The sequence below is a fragment of the Natator depressus genome, chromosome 11 (genome assembly GCF_965152275.1).
Source record: "Natator depressus isolate rNatDep1 chromosome 11, rNatDep2.hap1, whole genome shotgun sequence".
Taxonomy (NCBI): domain Eukaryota; kingdom Metazoa; phylum Chordata; order Testudines; family Cheloniidae; genus Natator; species Natator depressus.
This window is the reverse complement of record NC_134244.1, coordinates 37,487,574-37,514,197: the sequence shown is the minus strand read 5'-3', so window position 1 is coordinate 37,514,197 and position 26,624 is coordinate 37,487,574. Positions and strand designations below refer to the sequence as shown.

At 40.1% G+C, this 26,624-nt stretch overlaps 1 protein-coding gene across 1 annotated transcript in view; it reads left to right on the top strand.

Moving 5' to 3' along the window:
* Positions 1–26,624, top strand: part of STK39 (serine/threonine kinase 39) — a 205,771-nt gene that overhangs the window by 122,866 nt on the left and 56,281 nt on the right. The window contains exon 14 of the mRNA XM_074967495.1: positions 77–144. Within this exon, the coding sequence (XP_074823596.1) occupies positions 77–144 (68 nt within the window). The remainder of the gene's footprint in view (positions 1–76; positions 145–26,624) is intronic.

Here is a 26,624-nt window from a genome sequence, read left to right as displayed (position 1 = left end):
ACCTATAACAGGGAAACTACTTAACATTTCTGTCTGGCATCCATTGTAATTTACATGCTGCTTTTTTATTTAATAGTCCCTGCCTACTGTTAGTGATGAATATACTGAAGTTCCACATGCAGTGAATCTTGTTCTAAGATTAAGGTAAAGGATTCATCTATTTATTTTAGCGTTCCTTTTTTGTTGACTGTGTTATTCCTGATCTCCCTCATTAAACTTCCATAATATTAGCATAAAATAAAATGTTAACCTCTTTAATCTCCCAGTATGACCAGTATGAATTGTCCTTCCATGACTAATTGGTGTCTTTTAATTGCTTACTAAAATAGAGGAAAATGAAAAGCAGAATATGAATGTGGCTTCAGGCTACGTATACCCTTCATTAAGTATTTTCTTTTTTTCCTTGCAATGCAGGATCACAGTCAGTGATTTTTAATGAGTTTCTTTCACACTTCAGCAGTCAGCCTCTGACAGAAATAAACCATGGCTGTATTACAAGTTGCCTGCTCAAAACATTTTTCACTAGCAGCTTTGATCAGCCACTGTGGAGAAATGACAGATATCTTTTGAAAGAACATTTAGTCTTTTAGGAAATGGAGACAAATGTGATGTCTGACTTCATAGTTTTTATTCAGTAGAAGAAAATCAGTTTATATTTTAATAAAATCAGTTTACAGCTTATTATAAAATAATTGCTTATTAAGTATCAAGCTTTATTCTTAGGGAAAATTATTTTTTCACAAAAAGCTAGCTAGCTTTCTATGTAATTTTCATAGGGTTTTTCCTTAAATGTCTAATTTATTTAAAGTAATTTACAGGGGAACACAACTTCAGAACTTGTCATCCTTCTGCTCATGCAGATAACGAGGTGATAATCTCTTCCACAGGCATTTTGTGGGGAGAAAAAAATAAGAGTATTATGACATTATACTTAATTAGCACAAATACACATGAAGGGAGTACAAATGGCCTTTCTATAGCCAAATGTTTTTTAATAGTTGTCGACTCTAAGCCAGAAACAAAACAGCTGTATATAAAGTGCAGCATGTGATTTTCCTGAAGGCAATAAATTAAAACTCCTTTATTAGAAATCAGTAAAATATCTGCATGATTAATCCAGAAAGCTAAATATCCTATGTTAATCCAGAAAGCCATCCTCCTCCTCTTGTGACATCTACAGGAGATAGCCCAGTCAACAATGGCTGGGTTGTGTGGGAGTCAGGGATAAGTGACTTTGTTTAAAAAAGTCTTTTAAAGTGATTTGGAATCAAGTTGTGCAGCAGCCAAGCTATGTAACAGGGCAGTCACATTGTTACTCTTCTCCTTTCCATCTGCCCCTCAACTATTTCATACTCATTTTCATCTTATCTCCACTTAGACCATAAGTATCTTTCCATGTATTTGTACAGTGTGTAACACAGTGTGGTCATGATCCTTACTGGGGACTCTGGGTGTTATTCCCATAATGATTTATTGACCAATTGGGGTAGTTACTTGAAAAACAAAGCTCGAATATTGCCCCTAGGGAAGACGGTGACTAATGTTCTAAGAATTAAAAAAAAAAAAAAATTTTTAAACCACTAGAACAGATGTAGTTCGAAATGCTAGCTGGCGGTCATGTTTAGAAATGTGCAATGAAAATCCCTTTGATTTTACTTTCATATCAACAAAATAGAATACAAGTGGATTCAAGAATTCTTTGTGTAGATTATATTTTAAAAGCAAAACAAGACACTATTCACTGCTTTTTACTAGATTAACATGGGCCCTTAGTTTTTTTTCAGAATCACTCTCACTGAATCAAGCTTTGAGAAGCAGTGAGGTAGAATGTGTGGGGAGGTTAATTTCTGAACAGGTAATTATATTGAGATTTGGTGGAAGAGAGGAATTCTGTTTGGGTTTTTGTTGAAGGGTGTGTGTGTGCTTAAAAAAAGTCTATAATAGAATGATAATTTATGTACTATATTTCTATATCAGTAAGTTGTAATAATAAGTTTTGTGACAGTTGCTAATAAGGTTTATCTTGCTAAATATTCACAGTTGGGTATTGCCAAAAGAGTTACTTTGTGCTTGGGTGGTATGGCTGACAACAGACACAACCTCTTCTGAAATGAGATGTAAGAGGTTACTGTTTGTTTTCTTTATCTCTTGGGGTTGTGATGAAGGATGAGGCAGATTTACAAACTGGCATTTAAAAATGATATAGGATCTGATCTTTCAAAACCTTATTTATGTGACTAGTTCTTGCTCATGCAAATATTGACTTACGAGTCAAGTTTGTTGAAAGCAAATCCATAATGGGTAACTGGACTCTTTGGCTACAAGTATGTGGTAGGTGCAAATAGTTCTTTGGCAGGGGAGGGGAATAAAGAATCTTGTTTTCTATAAAGCAGAAAGATCCATAAATGCAAACAGAATTCTTGGGTCTTGACAAAGAGCCTTTTTTCTGAGGCACTGACAGACAACTGGCTCTTAGCAGCTGGCTGAAATGAAGCTTCTAATATTTTTCATTTTGCTTAGTTAATTTTGTTAACTGAACTTAGGCTTATAATAGCTAGGAACTTCGTCTTTCTTTTCTGGCCTGTGCAAAATAAGCGTTGCCTCTATTAAGATACCTGCGGTGGGTTGTGTAGACTTTAAACTGGGACGACCTCTGTCTAATTCTCCATTGTGAAGGTTGACTTTTGACTGGAGGCAGGCAAAATAGGAATGAGAACTACTTGAGCTGTCAATCAAAGGCAAAGGAGCTGCATTTCCTCTTCATTAATGAGACTAAAAAGGAAAGTGGGTATGGGCCTGTCTGGACATGGCAAGAGCTGTATTATCTATGGGGAACGAGGCTTTGTTACACTACCACTTAAAACTTGGTTTGTGTGTTTTTGGTTCTTTTTACTAAATGAACTCAACTATAATTTAGCAATCTATTAGAGCTGGTTAAAAATTACTGATTTTTTTTTCTTTTAAATAACATTTTATTGGCCAGATTTTCAACCAGCTCTAGAACCTGTGTAGTCTATCTTAGGTGTTTGTAGAACATCAGTGTCTAGGCTCATTGGTCCTGCAGTATACCTTGTTTTAAATTACATTGTGTGCTTTGCTTTTAATCTCATTATAGGTACGTTAATAGTGGCTGTTGTGATCTGGTGGCAAAGGGACTGGGAAACAGACTCCTGGGTTCTGATCTCCATTCTGTTGTTGACTTGAAATGTGACTGTGGGCACGTTCAGTTGAGCAGAACTTGTGCTGGAGAAATTGCAAGTTCTTTACATGTAAAAGGAGGTTCAGGCTTCACTGGACATAGGAGACATTTTAATCCGTTTATAGTTTAATATTTTATCATAATAATTGCTTAAGTATCCAGTTTTATTCGGATAGCTGGACCTAGGTCTCTGCATATTTTGGGGGAGGAGAGTGTGGCAGATCATCCCAGATGAGTGCTAATAAAACCCTCAGACCATACTATGAAGTGTTCCTTTATCACACATGTTACAGAAAAACCATTTTTGAGAAGAGGTTTTAATCTTTAGATCTACTTGTCAGTCTATCTGTGAAACCGTGTGCCTCTTGTTACTTGGACCCCAACTGAACGGAGCTCAGAGAAAGCATCAAAATGTTTTAAAATAACCTGACTTAGCTGGGGCCCTACATCACTACAAGCAAGTCCAGGGTCACACTGGAAGGGAACTTTCCCTCCGTCTTCAGTGGCATAAGACTCTCCTTTCTAGCAGCAGCTGAGATAATGGACCTTAAAGTTGTGACATTTCTATGTATAGGAAAAGCTGTTTCTGACCCAGAACTGTGAGTGTCTGCTTATGTTATAATTAACATATATTATGTCAATTTTTTAATTCTATAATGGAAAAGTACACTAATTCTTCAGTCATGTAGTTGCAGCTAATATAAACTCTGTTCAACATATAGTCAATATATCTCACTTTTGCTTCCATCACATCTGTGTTCAAAGTGGAGGGAAAAAGCACTTGTCTTCTACATATAAGGTGACTTTGGTCAGTAGTTTGCTTTGCAACATGCTACATTCAGCTGGGATTACAAAATGGTAAGCAGCGAGAATGCTCCTTAGGATTTCTGTCTTTATCTGTCTCCGCTGCTGATTTTTAAACTCATTTAACATTTCCTGCTGAGATGCTCATTAAGTCTTATGGCCAATACAGATTTGAACACCTCAGAGAATTTTTATTGGAATTGTTAGAATGATCCGTAACAGTGAGAGTCAGCATTAGCATGGAGTAGCTACCAACTACGGTATATTAAAAAGAAACATTCTCCTGATACGTCACATGCTACTGTCCTACACCTTTAATAGAAAACATATATATTCAAATAAGCTTTGTGAGCTGAGCTCTGAATGGCAGAACTGAGAACTTTTTAAATCATGCTTCTTCATCCAAAATATTGAAAACTCTTCTTAAAATGAAAGTTCACTCTTCAAGCACTCATGCTATTAAGCCCATTAAGGGACATTCACAAGGTTCAAAACAAAATGACTCAGTGTGTTTCATTAGTAGTTTGCAGCAAGTACCTTTGAAAAATTAAAAAATCCTTAGAACTTGCTGGAAAAAATGCAAATATTTACCAGCAGAATACACGCGGGAATTAATTAGCTGTAATCTTTGATAGCAAGACTGTCCAAAGTGTCCATGTAGACCAGTCACCACTTACTTCCTCTGCAACTCTGTTTGCTGGAGACTTTCTTAACGACCTGTACTGAAATAAGCAGTGGTGGGTCACACAAAAATAACTTTTACTTGTCGTTAGTGACAGCAGCAGAATAAAAGTGCAGAGCTACATCCCAAATTGATTCTCTCAAAAGAAAATTCATGTAAGGGTGTATCTTGGTTCCTTTCTAGGCCAAATGTCTCAGTCATGCTGCTTTATGATAGTCCTGTTAGATTTCACAAGCTAAAGAGGGTTTAGCTGGGTCAGTAGTTTATTGGACATATCCCACGCAAGACCTAGATTGGTGATTTCAGCCCTCAAATAGCCATCATTTAAAAATTCCCTGGAACTCGTTATAAGAATGAGTATTTAGCTCTGCTGGTCTGGCCAGCTTCCAATTTGAGTAGCTGATTTTTTCCATCTTTAACTTGTATTTAGTGAGTAGTCTTGTCAGTGGGACTACTGTGGAGGAAAATGCTTCTCAGTGGGAGCAAAGGGAGCATTATTGAGTCTTAAGTAATTACATTCTGTCTAGTTAGTTCTCTATTGCAGTTTTAGTTGTTCATTTCCTGCCCCTGGAAAGATTGTTCTATGGTATTGCTATGCACTGTAAAATAGCAAGTGCATGTCACCCCAGAGGCATTGATTTAAAGTAATCCCTGTGTATAACATCGAATTTCTTTGAAATAATTTGGTATTAAATATTTACTTACACCAATGGTTTTTGTAAAGTCAAATTCCATTCAAAAGACTACACTGCTAGCATTATGCAATGGCCTGAAAAATATTTCTGCTCTCAGAAGATTGTTGTCTGTACTTTGTGTGCAGTATAGCTACATTTATTTGAAGATCTAATGCTGTCAAAGTACCTACATGTTAATATATTTCTCCCTTACCTACATCATCAGTGTTACTTTGGTATCCTCTTGTCATGAGAAAATAATTCCTAATTCAAGTGTGCTCAAAGCCCTCACTACGAGTAACTACATAGAAACATACATTACTTCCTCTCCACAGAAAGCTAAACTATGGTGGCTTACCTCCAATTTTAAAGATCAGAAAAAAAGGAAGGATGACCCTCCCAGGCTGCAGGAGATCCTTGATACATATACTGTGGGTGGATTTTGAAAAGGTCTGTATGGTATTCTGGCCACACAGCAATGATCTTGGTAGGATATAAGAAATAAAGGAAGAGTTGACACTGCCCCAAGACTAATTCAATATAGTTCTTGTGGACCAGATGAATTGATCCTGTGGAAAGACAAGAAGGGTAAGTACTTTCCACCTGCACTTGCAAATGGGGTATTATGTTGTATAATTGCATATTTTATTTAGAAAGTTGAATATGGAGATAATAAGAAATAAGAACTGTTTGCACTTATTTATTCATAAATATTGTGAATTATCATTTTAACTAAAATAAAAGTCCATTTTGTAGAGTAAAATAAAATTTTATAATGGTTGTTATAGTATGTGATTAGTATCTGCTTTTTAGCTTCCTAAGAATCTTCCTCTTCTACACCTTGGAAAAAAGTCCAAGGAGTAGATAATACTAGGTATCCTACAATAGCAGGATCATTGGGCTAAGTGCCATAATGGCATAATGTAGTTGATCAGATATACAGCTCAAAGGTGGTCCTTTAAGATGAAATCTCCTGCATTAGTGTAAGGGTTGTCTGTAGAAAGTATTTTTCTGTGAAGGATTATATACAAAACTATGAAACTCTTTGTGTGTGAATTAACTGTCTTCTGTGCTAGCAAGACTTGTCACAGTGTGCATCTTGAATACAAGTATTTGCAGTAGGTTAAACTGTAGATCGTACAACTTGTAGGTAGCCTCTTTTAAAAATGGTCCATAGCCAGCTAATTTATCCTCAACTAAAGGTAATGGACCTACCTGCAGGCTGTTCCACCAGCTTCAGTTCAGGTCCTGAGGCATTCAAAACACAGCAGGTTTCCTGAGTATAGGTGTCTCTAGATCAGTAGCTATTGAATCTTCAGTCAGAAAGCCATTCTCTTGAAAGTTCAGAGTGCTCAGCTACTGGTGACTCAGCAGATTTTGTGCTCAAGTTAAAAACAGGTCCTGCTTCTTAGACAGAGACGTATAATACCTTTGTGGTAACCTTTATTCATGGACTCAGACCACTTATAATATTAAAGGAGTACTGGGTCTGATATTATCACTACTGGTAAAGTACACCCATTATGTAGCTTCAGTCATTAGAGGAAACTGAGTTAATGGTACCCAAGTAACTCTTCCCCCTACTTTTCCTGGCAATATAGTGTTTGAGGATGTGGGGGAGCGGGGGCGGGGTGAAAGGGTCTACTTCTCTTAGGGTATGTCTACACTGACAAGTTTCTGCGCCACAAGTTATACTCCTTTTATTAAACGGCTGTTGCGTGTCCATACTGTGCTCCCTGTGATGCAGAAGCGCATCCACATTAGCAGCTCTTGCAACGGCAAAGACAGCAATGCATTGTGGTAGCTACCCCACTGTGCAACTGGCCGCAGGGGTGCTTTGGGAAGGGTTTGCAATGCCTCATGGGGCAGGCACATTGTTACATGATGCAGGTTTCCCAATCCCATTGTTCCCTGGGCATCCTACTACGTTGCCAGCTGCTTTTCAATTGAAGTGTGCGTGGGGGGAGTGTGTGTGTGTATATGGGGGGCACAGTGTGTTTCGGGGCGCAGAGCGTGTCAGCATGCTGTCTTGAAAGTTCAGACCGTGGCAGGAAGCAACCAGTCTTGAGGCAGGGAGAGGGGGAAACCCCAACATCAGCCCCCACTTCCCTCCCTGGGAGCAGATCAGCACAACACAAAACGGCTGTCAGAAACGGTGCTTTGAAAGAGGAGGGGCATGTCTCCAGTTCAAAACAATTAGCAGAGCTGTCACTTGAGGCATTATGGGACAGCTCTGGAGGCCAATTACAGCACAGAAAGCAATCAAGTGTCTACACTGGCAGTAGAGCCCTGGAGCCTCTGCGCAAATAACCTGATGACGCTCGCCAAGGTGGTTTTTATGCAACGCTGCAACTGAGGAGTTTCACAAAGTAGCTTGGCAGTGTGCACATGTCTGCAGTTTGAGCACAAAAAGCTGCATTACTGCGCAGAAACTTGCCAGTGTAGACAAGCCCTTAGCATGTAAAACACTTTTCCATTCCAGGCCTTTTTTGTAAGGAGTGTTCAAGGATTTGTCCTCTTTATCCAATGCAGGCACACCTGGTTACTGTGTTGAGAATGATTTCAGTTTTTGGTTTCCAATGCCCTGGAGCCATTGAATCGTAAAAGTCATGTATAAAATTCTCAGATGCTTGAAAGCTTTAAAACTGGACAGTGACATAGGCTTTCCTTTTGTCAGTCTCCTTCTTACAGTGAAAGAGAAAGTATGTCCTCCACATTTTACGCAGTCTTGTCATATGGTCTAAAGCACTGGAATATTTCTTACCGGTTATGAAGATGAATACAATTGTGACTGCTGTACTGAGTACTGTCCTCCACTTAGAGATTCTGCATCTGCAGACTTTGAACCAAATTCTGTCCTTGTGGATATGTGTTACCTTTCGCTGATTACTCAGGGTGCTCTGTCTATGGGAGATTGGAAAAGTTGATGCACCCTTCTGAGAGAAACCTCAAGCTGCTTTGGGTAGCAACATTCTTTTACCTTCGCTACTAGAATACTTTACGCTCTCTCCTTGATCAGCTAGTCAAGTCATACCCATCAACGTTAGACAGATGCTCATCAGACAGTATCATGTTTTTGACAAAGGGGTCAGTTGGGAAAGCTAGCAACTTATTCTATGCCTGTTTCCAGTTCAACTAGGTTCAACTCCGTTGAACTCTTTGGTTGTCATCTTAGAATGTTGATACAACATCAGAGGTGAAAAATTACTAGCGTCCCATTTAAAGTTGTGCACACATTCAGGAAAGCTTTGGTAAAGCAACTTAAGTTGTTTGGAATTTTAACAAGCATGCTTTGCTCCTGCTTAAGCCTAAAGTATCTTTTAGGCCTCTTCAAAAGCCCCTTTTGCACACTCAAGGAATTTTTCCTCAATAAATGCATCTTCCTTTTAGAACTAGCCACAAAGCTTTTGTTTTGATTGAATAAATGAAATCACTGTCCAGAATCAACTCTTTTGTAATGGACTAATCCCACTCTCCTTCTGAAGAATTGGAGTGTTGCTTTCGTTAGCTTGGTCACATGACAGTTCTGTACTTGGGGAATTTGTCAACATGCTGAGATATTGTCTCTTTTGCTCTTTTGTGCAAGGTATACAGAAGCCCAGTTCGGCTTTAAAGGTTGAATCTGAACTTGGTGCTCTTGTTCCCTTTATTAGTCAGGAAGATGCAGTGTCTTACCTTAGTTCAGTCACACAGTTAATGTGGATTTGACTCCTTCAACTGGGTGCATTGACCAGTCCTTTCATGGTGTATTTTATCACAGAGAGACAAATCCCTTTCAGACAGACACTTCACAGGGCAGTGGGGAGGTTAGTTAACTTGCTGACAGAATCAGGAAGTTCTCTACATCCACAGTATGTGCTCCAGTGTGCAGTAAAAGTTGATTATTGTGTGCAGAAACAGTTGTGCACTTCATTGTCATAAATTGCAATATTTCTGTACTTTCGTTATCAGACTCTATTTTCAGACACTTCCAGCTACTTCTAGAGGAGGGGAGAGCTTTCTTTTTGAACTGAAACCTCTCCTGCCTGTTTTTGGCCAATGATGAATATTGTTTTCAAAGATGGTACAATTTTATTGGCCATCTTTAGTTAATCAAGCATTTTTTAAATAAAAAGATGTTTTTCACTAGTCAAGTTGTATTTTTGCCATTGCTTTTCTTTGTTAGTACACTCCAAGAATAGTTTTTAAAAAAAAAATGCCACAAACCTCATTTTCTGTCCTGTAGCAAAGAAAATGTTGTAGAGAAATGGATACAAACACTGAGAGAAATATAGAAGTCTGCAGATAGCATATAAGTGAAGCTTTAACTGAATATTGCCTTTCAACTAGGTAGATAGCCTATGCTCCTCTCACTAGCCAAAGAACTGAATTCCCAGGGAGATCTATGCAGGCTGGGTCAGACTGATGGAGAGGTCCATTCCAGAAAGGAAATAACGAGTGAACAGACTGTCCATTTTGCAACCTGCCAGTCCATGACTTAATAGGACATAGTGACTGTTGTCAGACGCCACCGGTGTGGTGCTCTGCTCTGTTCAATGTTGATAACAGTCGGCTGCATCCGTGTTTTCCCTCTGTGTGCTGCCCCAGCTCTGCAGAGCGCTGGCACAGCAGACCCAAGAGAACCCCTGGTGACCACAGACTCCAATAAGGTACAAAGGCACCCGGCCAGGTTTATTGTCAAACAAAGCACAGTAATAGTTTCCAGCAGACTCTACAGGACATACTACGAATTTGTGCCTCCTGACAATGGACAGAGCTCAGTCAGTGGCAGGACACTCCACTGCCTCCTAAGCCGGACAAAGACACCACCCCAGGGATGTATTCTTATACACAGGTACAAACAAATTACACATCACTCCTGGCATATTGAGGTGCAACCCCTCTATGGGCAATGTACAACCCCTCTACGTAGTAAGGTGCCGCGTCTCACCTTGTACGTGTTGGTTCGAACAAAACAATTCTGTCCATCATATTACCCTTCTGCCCATCTTTAGTATGGGTCAGCCTGTTCCTTGTTATCTGTGTCGAATGTGCAATATCAGAGTGTTCTGGTACCTTTTTAGGTATGTGTATTTTTGCAACATGACCCCTTTCCTTGCCAGCTTCTGTGAGCAGGGCCTGCCTCTGGCTCGCAACTTAACTTAACTTTGCTTTATGTTAACAAAGTCTTGACCATTACTTTAGTTCAGGCCTTAAGCCTCATATCGGGCCTCTGATATAAGGGTTCATGTTTCAGGGCCTCATCTTACTACAGTGACCAGTAAGGAAAAATAGACTTTTTCTCTCATTCTGCCTCCTTACTATCTTGCTACTCATATCCCCATCCTTGCGAAGCTTAGGTGGCCATCCTGCGTCTGAGAAGGAGCCAGAATTTACCAATGTACATTGCCAGAGAGCCACAGTAATACGTCAGCAGCCCCCCATCAGCTCTTCCCTCCCGCTCCCAGCACCTCCCGCCCACCAGCAGCCCCGTCGATCTGCGCCTTCTGCCCCGCACCTTCTGATCAGCTGTTTTGTGGCGTGCAGGAGGCTCGGGGCGGGGGAGGGGAAGGAGCGAGGGCATAGCAGGCTCAGGGGAGGGGGCAGGAAGGGGTGGAGTGGGGGCAGGGCCTGTGGCAGAGCCAGAGGTTCAGCAGTGAGCACCCCCCGGCACATTAGAAAGTTGGTGCCTGTAGGTCCAGCCCCGGAGTGGGTGCCTATACTAGGAGCTGCATATTAACTTCTGAAGAGCCGCATGTGGCTCTGGAGCCACAGGTTGGCCACCGCTTTTGTAAAGGCTCTTTGGTTTAAGAGCCACCACCTGCAGCACCTTAAGAACTAAAAGGGCATTTCTAGCATTTTTCATTGTCAGGATAGCCTTGATGTTAAACAAGCAGCTTGGCTCCATATGTGCAGTAGGAGCCTTTTGTTCACTCACTCACATGCATGCACACTTTGGAATGAGCCAGCTAATTTTGGGGCTGTCTCTGTGCAAAGTGGTGGGATAAAGGACAGGATTTGGTTTGAGGTTGTTTAGGTGGGAGTAGGAATTGCAAACACTGTTTTGCAGGCCTGCTCTGGTTTTAGTGTATTACAGCTCATCATCAGCCTAAATCTGTGTATATTTATCACACACCAAATAAGTGTTTGTATTCACTAGTGCCTCAATCTCAGCAATTTATGAGCTAAATCATAAATCTCATCTCTCTGCACCATCCATTGGAATGATTCTCATCTTGTACCTATGACTGATGTAATCCTTTTTTTTTAGTCTTACATACTGATGTTTCATTTTAGATTGGGATTGGTCAGCTGTGGAGGGGTTGTCTTAAATTTGCTCTTCACCTGGCAAGTTGTTTTCCAGTTGTCCGTTGGTGGCTACATAACATTTTGTACTGATTAATTAAATGATGGTGGTAGAAATCCAGTGAGCTGCAGTGGCTATAGCTTTTGCAGCAGGTGTGGAAGGGTAGGTTTGTATAGAGACTGGCAGCAGGAGCAATCCCTTCAGAAATTAAAAACTTCCAGCAATGTAGGAAGTGAATGAAAGTGCTACATTAAGTTATGAACTTATTGTACCTTTCTAAAGTACATTTGGTAGGGACAGACCATAAAATGTGTTTAATTACATTTCATATTGCCCCTTAAAACTTGTCATTTTGCACCATGAAAAATAGCACATGCTTCACTGAGGAAGAAAAAATAAACTTCAGTTTTAGCTATGGAGCAGTGCTATAAAACGTACACCATGATTAATTAAAACACTTTCTCCAGCCTTCAAGCACTTCTAAGATATCTGCTCTTAAATGAAAAATGTTTTCTGCCCTTGTATTCCGGAACAATTCTAAAACACCACTCTCTCGTTCTGTGATTGCCTAGCTTGATTATACTTTCTCTTGGCATTATATGATCAGAAAACTTAGTGGAATATTTATATTGAAGAAAGGAAGGTCTGGCCTGGGACTAGTGCCAGAAACCAGTACTAAATATTCTACTTTCATTTTAAAAAAACCCTTCAGACTCTGAGGATTCCTAAATCTGCAGGCTAAAAACAAATGTTCTCCTCCTAGAATAGCAGATAACTAGTATTTGTAGGGCAAGGGAACTTACAAGTATGCCTGTATGGCCTGATTCAAAGCCTATTGAAATTAGTGGAAAAACTCCCATTACTTTCAATGGGCTTTGGATCAGGCCCATATTTACTTACAAAGAACAAGCTCCTGGTCCCATTGGAGCTGATGGAAGTCTTGCCACTGACTTCAATGGAAGCAGGCTCAAGTCCTCAGCACCCAATTTGTTTATACCAAAAAACTGTATTGAGTTAAAGCAGGAGTGACTCTGCATTCGACAATGACCTGGAATTATAGGAAACATATTCAGAGGGACTGTCTCTCTGTTTTGTTTTGTTTTTCTAAAAGTAACTGAAAAACAGAGGAAAACCATGCAGAATGGGAGGATGTCCCATTCACACAGAATGAATCCTCAGGAAGCTACTTTTCAGGAAACTTTTTTTTTTCTCCAACCAGTTTGTATGCGTGGAGAATCTCGTATTAAAAATACGAGAACATCAGGGCACTGATTCACAAAAGCATTGGAGCACATGTGTGAAGTTAAGCAAGGGCTTAAATGTGCTTCCTGAATAAGGATGTTTTCTTCTGTTAGGTCCCAGGTTAGTGTTCTGTCAGCTGGGCTAGACAGACAGCCGTGTAGGAGCCTGGAGTTCATATCTGATGATGGGAGGATGGAGCACATAACTTTTCAAGTACTATTCTGTAGCAGGTGCATAGGGCACCATGTCTAACCCCACTACACCAGTTGGAGTGTGACATGGGGCCATAGAATGAGGATAAATTAAAGTAGAAACAAGGTACCTCAAAGGATTCCTCCCTTTGTGTTCCCTCTTAAAGTAATAATAATAATCATCATCCCAGTACTCTGAAGATGTGAAGTTACAGCTATACATACGTTAAAATATTTCATTCCAGTTTATGTATATTGAGGGTATTTATCAATACCATCTGTATCTAAAGTTGCAGTTACTACAATAGGGTCCTCTAACAACTGGATAGAAACACAATAGACACAGTTAAATACTTCTTTTCTATATTTTGCAGTCCATTTTCAGTTGATCTGTTTCTTTTTTTTTAAAGTACTATTTTTATTCAGGTCTATAAGCATTTTGTCAAGGCTTCCTTTAACACCAAAATTAAATCAAACCTTGATAACATATCTTAGTGTCATAAAGTCAATTTTACTGTATTAGTAAATCACCATCCACAGGGACAGTAAACTCATTATAGTAGCCTTGGAATGGAAGCAGCACATTGGAAGTACAGTGATAGATAGATGAAAGAATTCATTTTTCCCCTCTCCTTTCTTGGGAAAACTTGCTTGAAATGCAAGGCTTACCTGAAGTACATACAGCTGACCCCACAAATGTTAGGTGACAAAGGGAACCATATTTAACTGGTTTACTGCTTAATAAGGAATTGCAACTTTTAATATTAAATATACAAAAATGCTTCCAAGGATGCAGAAATGAGCCAAGGTTAACCAATTCTTTGAAAGGAAAAGCATTGAAAGGAACTGTGGTTCTAAATAATTCTTATTTTTGTCTTAATTCTATTTATCTGATTATTTTAAACACAAATGCATAAACAGGAAAGGAAAACTTAGAGTTGCCAAATGAGATCTTGCCTGGTGAATAGAATGAAAATCAGAAATGGGTAAAGAATAATACAGCTCTGTGATATACAGCATATAGCTATGGCTCTGATTACTGATTCAGCCAGTGTAGTTATTAATCTAAACTTCTGCCTTCTCGGAAATCTAAATGAGGGAGGTCCTTTGTGCTTCTTTATTTTTAATTATGGCAGCAACTACAGTGAGGCTGCACAAATATTGTACAGTAATTTCTTGTTTTTTAAGCTGTTGGTGTTCCTTGGGTGGATTGTTTTGTTTTTTTTAAAAAATGAGTTGGCTGCATCAGTGATGGTATAAATGAATTTCAACTTTTAGAAACAGGTTTCTGATGTTAATTCTAGATAAATATGTCTTAGACAAGGCCCTGGTTGTGGTGGAAAGTCCCTGCTTTGTAGGAATGGGATTGGTGTATGTGACATGCCCCAATTGTTTGTAAGAACAGCCATACTGGGTCAGACCAACGGTCCATCCAGCCCAGTATCCTGTCTTTCAACAGTGGCCAATGCCAGGTGCCCCAAAGGGAAAGAACGAAACAGGTAATCGTCAGGTGATGAAGGCTATGGCTACACTGGCACTTTACAGCACTGCAGCTTTCTCACTCAGGGCGTGAAAAAACACCACCCTGAGCGTAGCAAGTTACAGCGCTGTAAAGCGCCAGTGTAAACAGTGTCCCAGTGTTGGGAGCCATGCTCCCAGCGCTCTAAGCTAATCCCCTCGTGGAGGTAGAGTACCAGGAGCGGTGGGAGAGCAGTCTCCCAGCGCTGGCACGCAACCACATTCGCACTTCAAAGCGCTGCTGCAGAAGCGCTCCTGTGGCAGCGCTTTGATGTTTCGAGTGTAGGCATGCCCCCATTCCCAGCTGTGGCAAACAGAGGCTAGGGACACCATCCCTCCCCACCCTGGCTAAAGCCATTGATATAGTGACCAGGGAAGGTGAAAGGCTGATTCAGGTTGCCAAATGATGCCATCCAGGCTCTCTCTCTACCCCCAGATGCTGGGGATATATGGTTTAAGGGCTTGTCTGCACGAGGACATCCAGTAAAGTTAATATGAATTAACTAAAACTTTGGATTTGAAGGTTTCAGAGTAGGAGTCATGTTAGTCTGTATCCACAAAAAGAAAAGGAGTACTTGTCGCACCTTAGAGACTAACGAATGTATTTGAGCATAAGCTTTCATGAGCTACAGCTCACTCCATTGGCACTAAACCATGTTAAATCCCTTTGTAAACATCCTCATTCAGAATTAAAATGTCTTTAATTTGGTATAATTAATTCACTCTCAAAATGAATTAAACTAAACTGAATTAAAGCTGCTATAATTCTGATTAAATCCCTGCATGAATGCTCTTAATGCAGTTTAACTAATCCATTTCAAATGCACACCTTTAATTTGTATTAATTTTTCAGGTTGTCCCTCTGTAGACAAACCCTTAGTTGCAAGCAATCTCACTAGTGGTCCCCAAAGAAGAAAGAATAGTTCATAAAGAGGAGTTTATTTAATTGGTTGGTTTTTTAAAAAAATATCTTCAGTTCTATTCGCCCAGACTCCTTTGGGTGGGCTATGTTTGTAGCTTAAATTTTAGAGAGTGGAGATTTAATAGTGCCTCCTAGAGCATGGGTCAACGTTCTATTTAGTGCCCAATAATGTTGGGTCTCAAAATTGGCTCTTTTGTCCTAGTGGAGCATTCAAGAGAGAAAAGAGGGGCTTCTCTATCTCCTGAGAGATGCCGTTCTGCTCTTCATTCATGATTCCGTTAATTGGATCTTGATCCTCCACGTGGCTGCTCAGTTGCTGAAGGTGCACAGAGGCTTTTATTATGCCAAATGACCCGAGAAGAGAAGATGTGTAGAGTTCTGGCTCCCTAATGGCCTCTCCACTTGAGCAAGCTGGGGGCTCTTGCCCAGGCCAACTCTGTGCTTATGACAATGCCACAGAGAATAGCTTCTGATTTTCATCTTTTTAAAAACATTTTTCCCTTCCACTTGACCTTTGCTGTCCTCTGTATTAAACTGTAGGTCAAGAAAGAGGGGAAATAGAAGTATTTTTCTTTGCATCATCAACACAGAAAAGAATTCAAAGGGTGGGTGTGGGGAATCCTTCCTCAGGTCAGCGCTGCTGCAGCTACCTGTGTACATCTGGCTCAGTTAAGACAGAGTAAAACCAGGCTGCAGCTGGGTGAGAATGAGTATTCTGGCAACAGCACAACTTAGTTTCTTACTGTTGCTGTCTGTCTGTCTTGTCTATCTGAATATAGAATATCCTTCTGAGTGTTAAGGGGTGGGCTGAGATAGATGTACAGGTAATGAATACAGATGTCCCTGTTACATTGCTTTTATGTAGAAGTGTTCCAAGTCTAGTTCTTAGAAGCCCATTTTAGTGTTCCCTCCCCCTTCTCAGTTCACCTCCAGGTCTTGAAGTGAACATAAGTTCCACTTTTTTTTTAAATTTGTTTTTTATATGCGTGTCTGCTAACCAACTTTTTCTGGAATGAAACTGGCAGTAGCCCTGGAATAACCTTTCGTATCATTTTGTGCTAGATCAAAATAGATCTACAAGCTGATTTTTTTTTCTTGTCAACCTGTCCTTTCTTGGGAAGGAAGCAGAAAAGGGAGGTGTTGGAAAATAGTGTTGCTTGTGTTCCTCTTGAAGAGTATTCAGTGAACAGTCATATAAAACTTCAGAAACTTCAGTCATATGAAACTTCAGAAACTTCAGAAACTACAAAATGGCATTTTGTACAGATTCTGGTATTGCAGAACAATAAGTATATGAAATCACAAACTTCTTTTTAAGTTGAAATTGATAAATAAGAATCACGATGTCCATTTTCTCTAGAAAGTGGGCTAAAAGTAAAACAACTTGTTTTCAATAGCTTTACTGCTTTATTTTTTAAAAAAAAGTTTTTGGTATAATATTAAAAAGAAATCCATGGAGACTTGCTACTTGTCATCTATCCCGGCTAGCTCAACTTGATTTGAACTATACTGTGTCTAGTTTTCAGATACCTATTTCACTCTGGTCTCATTCATATCAGCATTTAGATATCTAACTGATGACACTTTACAAATACAAATAAAAATAAAAATATATATACTCCCATTTAATATCTGTTCAACTTACAATTGCAAAAACATAGTGTCCTATCTTAATCTCCAACCATAAATGGTAGTCAGTACTGGTAGATTCTTTGTAGTTAGCCTGTGGAACATGGTTACTTGACCATACCAGGAGTATAGTTAGGTAATTATTTGTAAAAACTACTTAATGTGTGTTTTTTAAATATGGGTGCATGAAATTATACTGTCTTGTCTCACGCTTCCCCTACAATTAAGTTCACTTTGCAGTTTCAGTGGTTGTACTTCCCACAGTCATTGCTTTTTAAGCAGAATTTTTGTTTTGTAGATTCTCACACGCGCACACACACACTTATTCTATTTTGGCCTTTGGGTCATCTTCTAAAAGAGGAAAGGCCAGGCTGAGAAAGATCAAGTGATAAAATGAGCAGCCACCTTGCTTTGGTTTCTGTATGAAACATAGTGCTTATCAAACCAGAAAGTGGGATACCTTAGCTGTTTAACATCTGCATCACATGATGACAGTGAAAGCAAAAAATCAATGAAGGATTTAAAAATGTCTGTCATAAAGTGCAGGGTTTAAATACCAAAATCACACTGCAATGGTGATGCCTGCCAAAATGTTGTGGTATGATTAAATAGTCATTCATTATGTTTTGGTATATGGGGGAGGGGGTGATTTAAAGTGGCTCTGTAGAACTTTGGCACCTGAAAGTGACTAATGTGCCTATTAGCTATCAAGAAAGCAGTTTTGGAAAATTAACTTCAGTTAATGTGCTTTAGTGTATGCTGCTCTACTGCAGGAAAAAAGCTGGGAAATCTCCCCAAACTACCATAATTAAGGTGCCTCAGGCTGCAGTGCTTCTGAAGAAGCAAGAAACATAGCTGCCTGCCAAATAAAGCATGACAAGAGACTGCAAAAAGGTGTGTGTGTTTCAAAGAGTAGAGTTTCACAGATATATTAGAGAGAGAGAGTAGTACTAGAAGAAAGTAGTTAGCAAATTATGAGGGAGATTAAATTAATGACTAAGATTCTGAATTCCTTTCTTCTCACATTTCTGTCGAACAAAAATAAATGGAATCAGTTTGAACAACTAACTAACAAAAAGTAACTTATAACTTACAGAATAGGAACTGCTAAAAAAAAAAAAAAAAAAAAAAAAAGGAAAGGAATACCTGGGAAATCTACATACAAATGAGCTAGTCCACAGGACCTGCATCTAAGCATATCAAGGGAATTAGCAAGTTAATTTATTGTATCACTTCCGCTAATTAGCCCTTGAGAGATGGCTAAAGACCAGAAAAGCAAAGGCAGCTTACACCAAAAGAAAAGTGATGCTCTGAATTCCCGAAACCTAACTGTAGCTTTTATCTAGCCTTCTTAAAATGTAACAAATAATTTAAAGAAATCATCATTAAATGTCCAGAGGATAATGTGACTGTAAGCAATAAGCATTGTGGATTTCTATGGGTCTTGCCTAACAAAAGTCTTGCTTTGTTTGACTGTTGCACAATTAATGGATGAAGGGAGTGCAGCAGGCAATTGTTCCGAGTTTAATAAAACATCTGATAGTCTCATGAAATCCTGCCTCTAAAATTAATTCAAATTAGCTCAAACACTAATACTGTCACCTGGATTGAAAACTGGCTGGAATTCCATAAAAGATAATTTTCAGAGTAGCAGCTGTGTTAGTCTGTATCCGCAAAAAGAAAAGAAGTACTTGTGGCACCTTAGAGACTAACCAATTTATTTGAGCATAAGCTTTCGTGAGCTACAGCTCACTTCATCGGATGCGTGCAGTGGAAAATTCAATGGGGAGATTTTATATACACAGAGAACATGAAACAATGGCTGTTACCATACACACTGTAACGAGAGTGATCAGGTAAGGTGAGCTATCACCAGCAGGAGAGAGAGAAAAAAAAAAAACCTTTTGTAGCGATACTCAAGGTGGGCCATTTCCAGCAGTTGACAAGAATGTGTGAGGAACAGTAGGGGGGGGAAATACACATGGGGAAATAGTTTGACTTTGTGTAATGATACATCCACTCCCAGTCTTTACTCAAGACTAAGTTAATGATGCCCAGTTTGCAAATTAATTCCAATTCAGCAGTCTCTTCATTGGAGTCTGTTTTTAAAGTTTTTTTGTTGAAGAATTGCCACTTTTAGGTCTGTAATCGAGTGACCAGAGAGACTGAAGTGTTCTCCGACTGGTTTTTGAATGTTATAATTCTTGACGTCTGATTTGTGTCCATTTATTCTTTTATGGAGAGACTGTCCGGTTTGGCCAATGTACATGGCAGAGGGGCTATTGCTGGCACAATGCCTTCAGGGGCAGGGATAGCTCAGTGGTTTGAGCATTGGCCTGCTAAACCCAGGGTTGTGAGTTCAATCCTTGAGGGGGCCATTTGGGATCTGGGGCAAAAATTGGGGATTGGTCCTGCTTTGAGCAGGGGGTTGGACTAGATGACCTCCTGAGGTCCCTTCCAACCCTGATATTCTATGATGGCATATATCACATTGGTAGATGTGCGGGTGAACGAGCCTCTTATAGTGTGGCTGATATGATTAGGCCCTATGTAGATATGTGGACACAGTTGGCAAGGGGCTTTGTTGCAAGGATAGGTTCCTGGGTTAGTGGTTCTGTTGTGTGGCGTGTGGCTGCTGGTGAGTATTTGCTTCAGGTTGGGCGGCTGTCTGTAAGCAAGGACTGGCCTGTCTCCCAAGATCTGTGAGAGTTATGGGTCGTCCTTCAGGATTGGTTTTAGATCCTTTGTGATGCGTTGGAGAGGTTTTAGTTGGGGGCTGAAGGTGATGGCTAGTGGCATTCTGTTGTTTTCTTTGTTGGGCCTGTCCTGTAGTAGGTAACTTCTGGGTACTCTTCTGGCTCTGTCAATCTGTTTCTTCACTTCCGTAGGTGGGTATTGTAGTTGTAAGAACGCTCGATAGAGATCTTGTAGGTGTTTGTCTCTGTCTGAGGGGTTGGAGCAAATGTGGTTGTATCGTAGAGCTCGGCTGTAGACAATGGATCATGTGGTGTGGTCTGGATGAAAGCTGGAGGCATGTAGGTAAGCATAGCGGTCAGTAGGTTTCCGGTATAGGGTGGTCTTTATGTGACCATCGCTTATTAGCACCGTAGTGTCCAGGAAGTGGATCTCTTGTGTGGACTGGTCCAGGCTGAGGTTGATGGTGGGATGGAAATCGTTGAAATCATGGTGGAATTCCTCAAGGGTTTCTTTTCCATGGGTCCAGAGGATGAAGATGTCATCAATGTAGAGTAAGGGCATTAGGGGACGAGAGCTGAGGAAGCGTTGTTCTAAATCAGCCATAAAAATGTTGCAGTCAGCAATACTGTTGGGTAGATGAATGCCACCAAACTTTCCTTGGCTATGCACTCTAATAATAATAATATTAAAAAAAAGCAATGGAATTGGCTATAGTTATGCCTTTGTGCTCACTTTCATTGAATATTTCAGCAAACAAATTCACAGAAACAGTGAATTTGAAGTAAGTGTGTGTGTGTGTGTATGTGTGTGTGTGTATGTGTGTGTGTATATATATATAATATGAAAATGTTTGCAGCAAACAATCCTCAATTACCACTATTTGTGCGGCCGATAATCTCATTCTAAGAATTTGGCATCTCCAGTCACAGGACAAATACTGCAGCCTGATCTGTATGTCCAACACCAGATAACACAATTCACATATCAAATGCTAGAAGTGGGCTTGCAAAAAATCTCTAGGTTAACAACTGTTAATAGAAATTATTCTGAAAATAACTTTTAAATAGCAAATGGACTAGAGAAAATTATAAACTGCTTTCAGACAATTTGTGGTCCTGCATTTGGTAAGGAGAGAGACTGAAAGACATGCTAGATCTCTTTTCATCTCTAAATGTTTTAAGATGTATATCCTGGACTGTCTCCTCGAAGCATATTCTGTGGTACACAAGTGTCTAGCTGTAGATAACTGATTTCTTGGTGAGTTTCTGGTGGTTACTGGATTTGGGAGGTAGGTGTGGTGATCTCTGGGTTTCTTGTATATAGTTGTCTGTAGGGTTTCATTGTTGAAGCTGATGCTAGTGTGAACATTTTTAGTGAGAGTTTAATGGATGGGTATTGGTGGTTGCAAATGTGGAGAAAATCTGAGGGAGTTTAGGTTGTCTGTCCAGAGGATGAAAATATAATCAATGCATCTCAGATATCTCATTGGTTTCCTGGTGCATTTTGTCCAGAAATTCTTCTTCAAGGTGGCCCGTGAAGAGGCTGGCATACTGGGGAGCCATCTTAGTACCCATGGCTAGTATCCATGGTTGTTTTCATACTTTGGAACAGGCCATGCAAATACGCCTAGAGAATCTGCTTCAATACAGAAATAAAATCCTCTTCAACCACATACGCCCTAATTGTCACCTACCGCCCTGCACTGTAACTCGTACAGGGTGTCATTAAACAACTACATCCCATAGTCAATGGGAAAAACATCCTGAAAGAAATCTTTCCTGATCCTCCTCCTCCTGGCCTTCAAACAACCTTCAAACTTCTCTAAGCTCATCAGAAGCAAGCTCCCCATAGACCAGGGCACACCTGACCCTTCCAGAACAACAGATGCAACACCTGCAGACATACCTTCACTGCTACAATCCTCAACACTCCCCAAAACACATCATTCAAGATCCACATGCCAATTACAGCAAGTGGTGTACCTCATCCAATGCCCTGATTGCCTAAATAACAACTCTATGGGTGACGCAAAGCTCTCACTTTGCTGTTGAATGAACTCACGCCAGAAAAATGATAAAAGACAAAAATACCGTATCGCCTATACGGTGAACTCTTCACAAAGGGATCACTTTATATCTGACCTCTGTCCTCATCGTGCATAACACCTTCAAAAGACAAGCCTGGGAGCTTACATTCATAACTTTGCTAGATACTAAAAATCATGGTTTTAAGAAAGAGAGTGGATTTATGGCTAATTACAACAAATTATGACCCACTAATCTCCATCCCCTCCCCCAACCCTCAGACACGAGAGGTGTTAACTGGCCACCTCACCTTAAATGATCCCTTGAAATGTGTTAACTACTTACGTTAAACTATCTGTTCCACCTTATATTTATCTGTAACACTCTGAGTACGCTTCCCAGAGCTGAAGAAGAGCGCTGTGTAAACTCAAGTTTGTCTCTTTCCTAAACTGTGGCCAACGGAACAATTGCTGGTGATCTTCAGAAACCGGCTGGCCACATGATACTGGCTCTTTTCCTCCTTTATTTCCATATTACACCTTGTTATTGCTGGAAAGCGTTCCCTGTAGAGGTATACTGACAATTTCCCTGTTGGAGATGCATCTTATACTGGCAAAAGAACTCTATTGCCAGTATAATCTAAACCAGTTCCTTGAACCGAATATGTATACTTCTTGGCTGGTATCACTCTCTCTACGCTGTGGCTTTTTCCAGACCAGCTATACTGGTTTGAGATATAATTTATTTCCTTTCATTTCACATTCCTAACCTACATAGTATTCTGGTAAAACTTACTAGGCCTTAAAGAAACAGACTAGATGAGACAGAATGATGCTCCAGCACCATGGGGAGCTGAAATGAAAAAGACAGTAAAAATAACTTTCCTAAATGGAAAAAATAAATACTTAATGCACATGAATACTTCCCTTGCTATTTTTCCATGTAAGCAATTACTGAAATTGCCACAGAGACATTATGTGATTGCACCTGGGAGGGGAGGTGGTCCGTCAGAGAATCTATAAAGGGTAGTTCACCTGATGGAACAGTTGTAGCCTGTCTTTGAAAGTTGTGCTCTCAAACTACATGTAGCATGACCAATAAGCACTACAAAACTTTGTAGCTAATTTTGTGGTATTTTGGGGCCTGTAGCTTGTGTCTTGGTGCAGTGAAAGTTAGGTCATAATTTAGTCTTTTGGTTGTAAGATGCCACAGTCCAAAAAAGTCGTCAACCCCAAACTCCAGACTATAGCAGGCCTTTCATTTCCCTGGGAGGCAAACTGCATGCAATGAAATGATGCAGTTCCCTTTTATAACTGTTAAACTGTGTTTTGCATACATGCTGCTCTGAAAGTCAGAGCATTTAAAAGGTGCTTATTAGTAACTTGCATCAAATAGTATATAATACTTTAATGTCTTGTTATGTACTGTATGTTCCAGCTGGGAAAATTTAATCTGCGGTTGCTAGACACACAGCCCCCAGAATAGTACAAATTCATATAATGTTCCCAAGTGCTGTATTTTGGATTTCTCAGTTTCCCAGTGAAAACACACATAGCCTGGACAATTCAGTGTTGGTACAAATCTGATGGAGTGTGAGTCTACTGTTCATCCCAAAAAAGGCATGGAGTAAAGAGTTGGTGCTACCGTTGCACTAGCTTCAAAAGGCAGTATGCAGATACCGAGTGCCAGGAGGTGATGCCTCCTGCCTTTGGTAAAACAGTGTCCTGTAATGAGGGGGATGTTAGACATTTGACTCACTTGCTTTTTCAATGGGTGTTTAATGTGAAGTACATTGTCAGCCCTCTGCTGAATAAATTATTTCACATATTTCTGGGAAGCTGATATTGGGAGTGAGCCCAAAGAATGAGAGCGCTTTTTCTTTTCTTGGTAAGGCTACTTGAAAGCCAGAGCCTCCCTGGTTTTTTCCAGAGAGAAACATCATTTTATACTAATTCTCTGCTGATTAATGGATGTTGACTTGATAGCGGAAGCAAATGAGTCTATTAAAAGGCGGTATGTTACTAATCAGATACCTGCATAGTTGCATTAGCTATATATTTCTATTAAATTATACCAAATTACCTCTTAGTATCTGTTTTGCTAGAATAAAGTGCCAGATAACTTCAAAGTTGAAATAATTTTCAAGTGTCTGGTATATTCAGTAGGTGGATACTTTTCATTATAAACATTGCCTGTAGCTTTGTAATTTTTCAATATCTTCTAGCTCATTTTGGTAAGGTGAAGTGTCTATTTTTGTTATGTTTTGCTGTTTCCTGACTATATCATATATCTAGCAAGTGATGATAGATCTCAGTCATGGCTGAATGTGTCTGCCTGTTGGATTTAGTTTTCCTACAGTAAGACTTCATGGCCTGGTACACTGAAATTTGAACCTGCTTATAGTTTCCTTACTGAAGAGAAGAGTAATGGACTGCAAAACACATTCTACTGCTAATAGCTTTTCAAATAGATTGAGCTATTCATTAGAAAAAAAGAGTGTGCTACAGCAATTAAGTTAGTCTCTGGGCTTAGCCTGCTTGCTGTTTCCAAAAAATGAGAGAGATTTCTGTTTTGCAAATGAACTAATGTTTTATTGATGGTGAAAATTAACTAATACCAAAATTGGAAATCTGAAAGGAAAGGAGATTTTTTGCACCACAATCCTTGTAGAATCTTAAGGAAATTCTTTAGGATGTATAGGAAACATCCAGTGGCTTTGTTGCATGCTGAACTGGCCGAAACGCTTTTTTCCTGGTAAATAGGAAGGCAGTGGTTTTAGGCTTGAATGCTGTACCGTCTATATAAGCAGTCTGATCTCATATACATGGGAAGAAACTGTGAGTGGAAAAAGTACTGGAAAAAAGGAACTGTTTATATTAAAGCAGTTTTTAATAAACATTGCTGCAGCTAGAATGGAAAAAAAACCCTATGCTTTCCTCTATTAAAGCAGTGCTGTAGTTATGGTTGATGAAGCACTTTAATTATAAGCCTGTTTCCACGCATTCTTACATTTCTTGAATAGTTTGTTCTCAGATGAAAACTTCATTGAGCCCAAATGGAATTTTCTTTTTTACTTTTTCCTAAAAAAAAGTGTTAAAAATTGGATTGGCTCTTGCTAAGCTATTGCAGCAGGTAAATGATGTCTTACTCATTTCAGATATTATTCAGAAGTTTATTTTACACTTGGACCACTCAAGCATATTTTAAAGCTATAAACTAACCTCCAGTTTTAGTCCGCAATAAGTACAAGTAGCTTGGACATATTTAGAGAAAGTATATATCGAAATAAGTTATTTAATGTGTTTTTAAATCATATTGTGGGTGAAATTCACCTCACCCTGACAAAAAACAAGCTTTGCCCAGAGACCAAAGTGGGGACAATGGGCCAACACTATGGGCAGGGTGCAGAACTAACAGCCACAACCACACCACACCTCCTTTGTCAGGGTTCCTAACTACTTGGGTCCATGTTGAGGGTTGTATTGGTGGCCTCTTCCACAGGGCTGGCCTTACCATGAGGTGAACTGAGGCAGCCACTTCAGGTGCCAGACTGTGGACCCAGAGTGTAGAAAATTGTCTGCTGCTGGTGCATATGCATTCTCTCTGCATATGCAAAGAGATGGAGGAGTTCTGTGGTGGAGGAAGGAGGGCACAAGAGACATAACAGGCAGGCAGGAGAAAAGGTGAGAGGGAATAACGGAAAGCAGCAGAAGCTGCAGGAGAGAGAGGAGGAGGGGGAGCCTCTTATGTATCTCTCTAGCACTCCCAGGAGACTGGACTGATTAACTCCAGCTTCTCAGGGAGCTTCCTGTTTTCCTGCTGCTTCCCTGAACCCACTTGCAGAGAACAGGCAGTCAACTGAAGTAGTAGGAGCCAGTTAGGCCCTTAAGACGCTGATATCTTCCCTCACTCAGGCCCTGCAACCAGCCTGCTTATTTGTCCCCTTCAATTGAGTGTTGAGAGCCACTATAGCTGGCACAGAACAGCAGTCATGAGTGAAAGAAGAAAACGCCCCTCTGGGGCAGCATTCAGAAAAAGAAAGAAAGCAAAGGAAGCTTTTCTATCTAAGCGGGAAGGAACTCTCCTGAGATACATAGACACAAATGTTCACAGTGAGCCTTCCAGCCCCGGTGAGAACGTGAGTGGTGAGGAGATGCCTGATCTACCAGTTAGTCAGATTGCAGGTGACCTGGCAGCTACTGCAGCATCCATATTGCCATCTCAAATGGATGTAACCATGCACATTCCTGAAGAAAAGTGTAGATCAGCGTGTGGTGGAGGCACCAGAAACAGCTGCTGCTGAGTTTAGTTCCTTAAGTCTAGATGATCCAGGACTGTGGACCCACTTGAGCAGCAGCCTGAGGGACTTCCTTGTACCGCATGAGCCACGGCAAGTGAAAGACTTCATGTTCCCCAAAGACAATGAAAATAGAAGTTTCCATCCAATACATTACTGGCGTGAAATCCCCAATGGTGACAAAGTGGAGAGGCCATGGCTTATGTACTCAAAAACCCAGAATGCTGCATACTGTTTTTGTTGCAAACTCTTCCAGTCTAATGTTCCAGCCACACTGGGTTCTGCAGGAACAAAGGACTGGAAAAATCTGGCTAGAAATCTGGCATGCCATGAGAAGGCAGCAAATCACCAGAGAGCATTCCATAGGTGGAAAGAGCTTGAGATGAGACTAAGGTTAAAGGCCACCATAGAGGATCAGCATCAAGAGAAGATTGCATCAGAGTCTCTTTACTGGCAAAA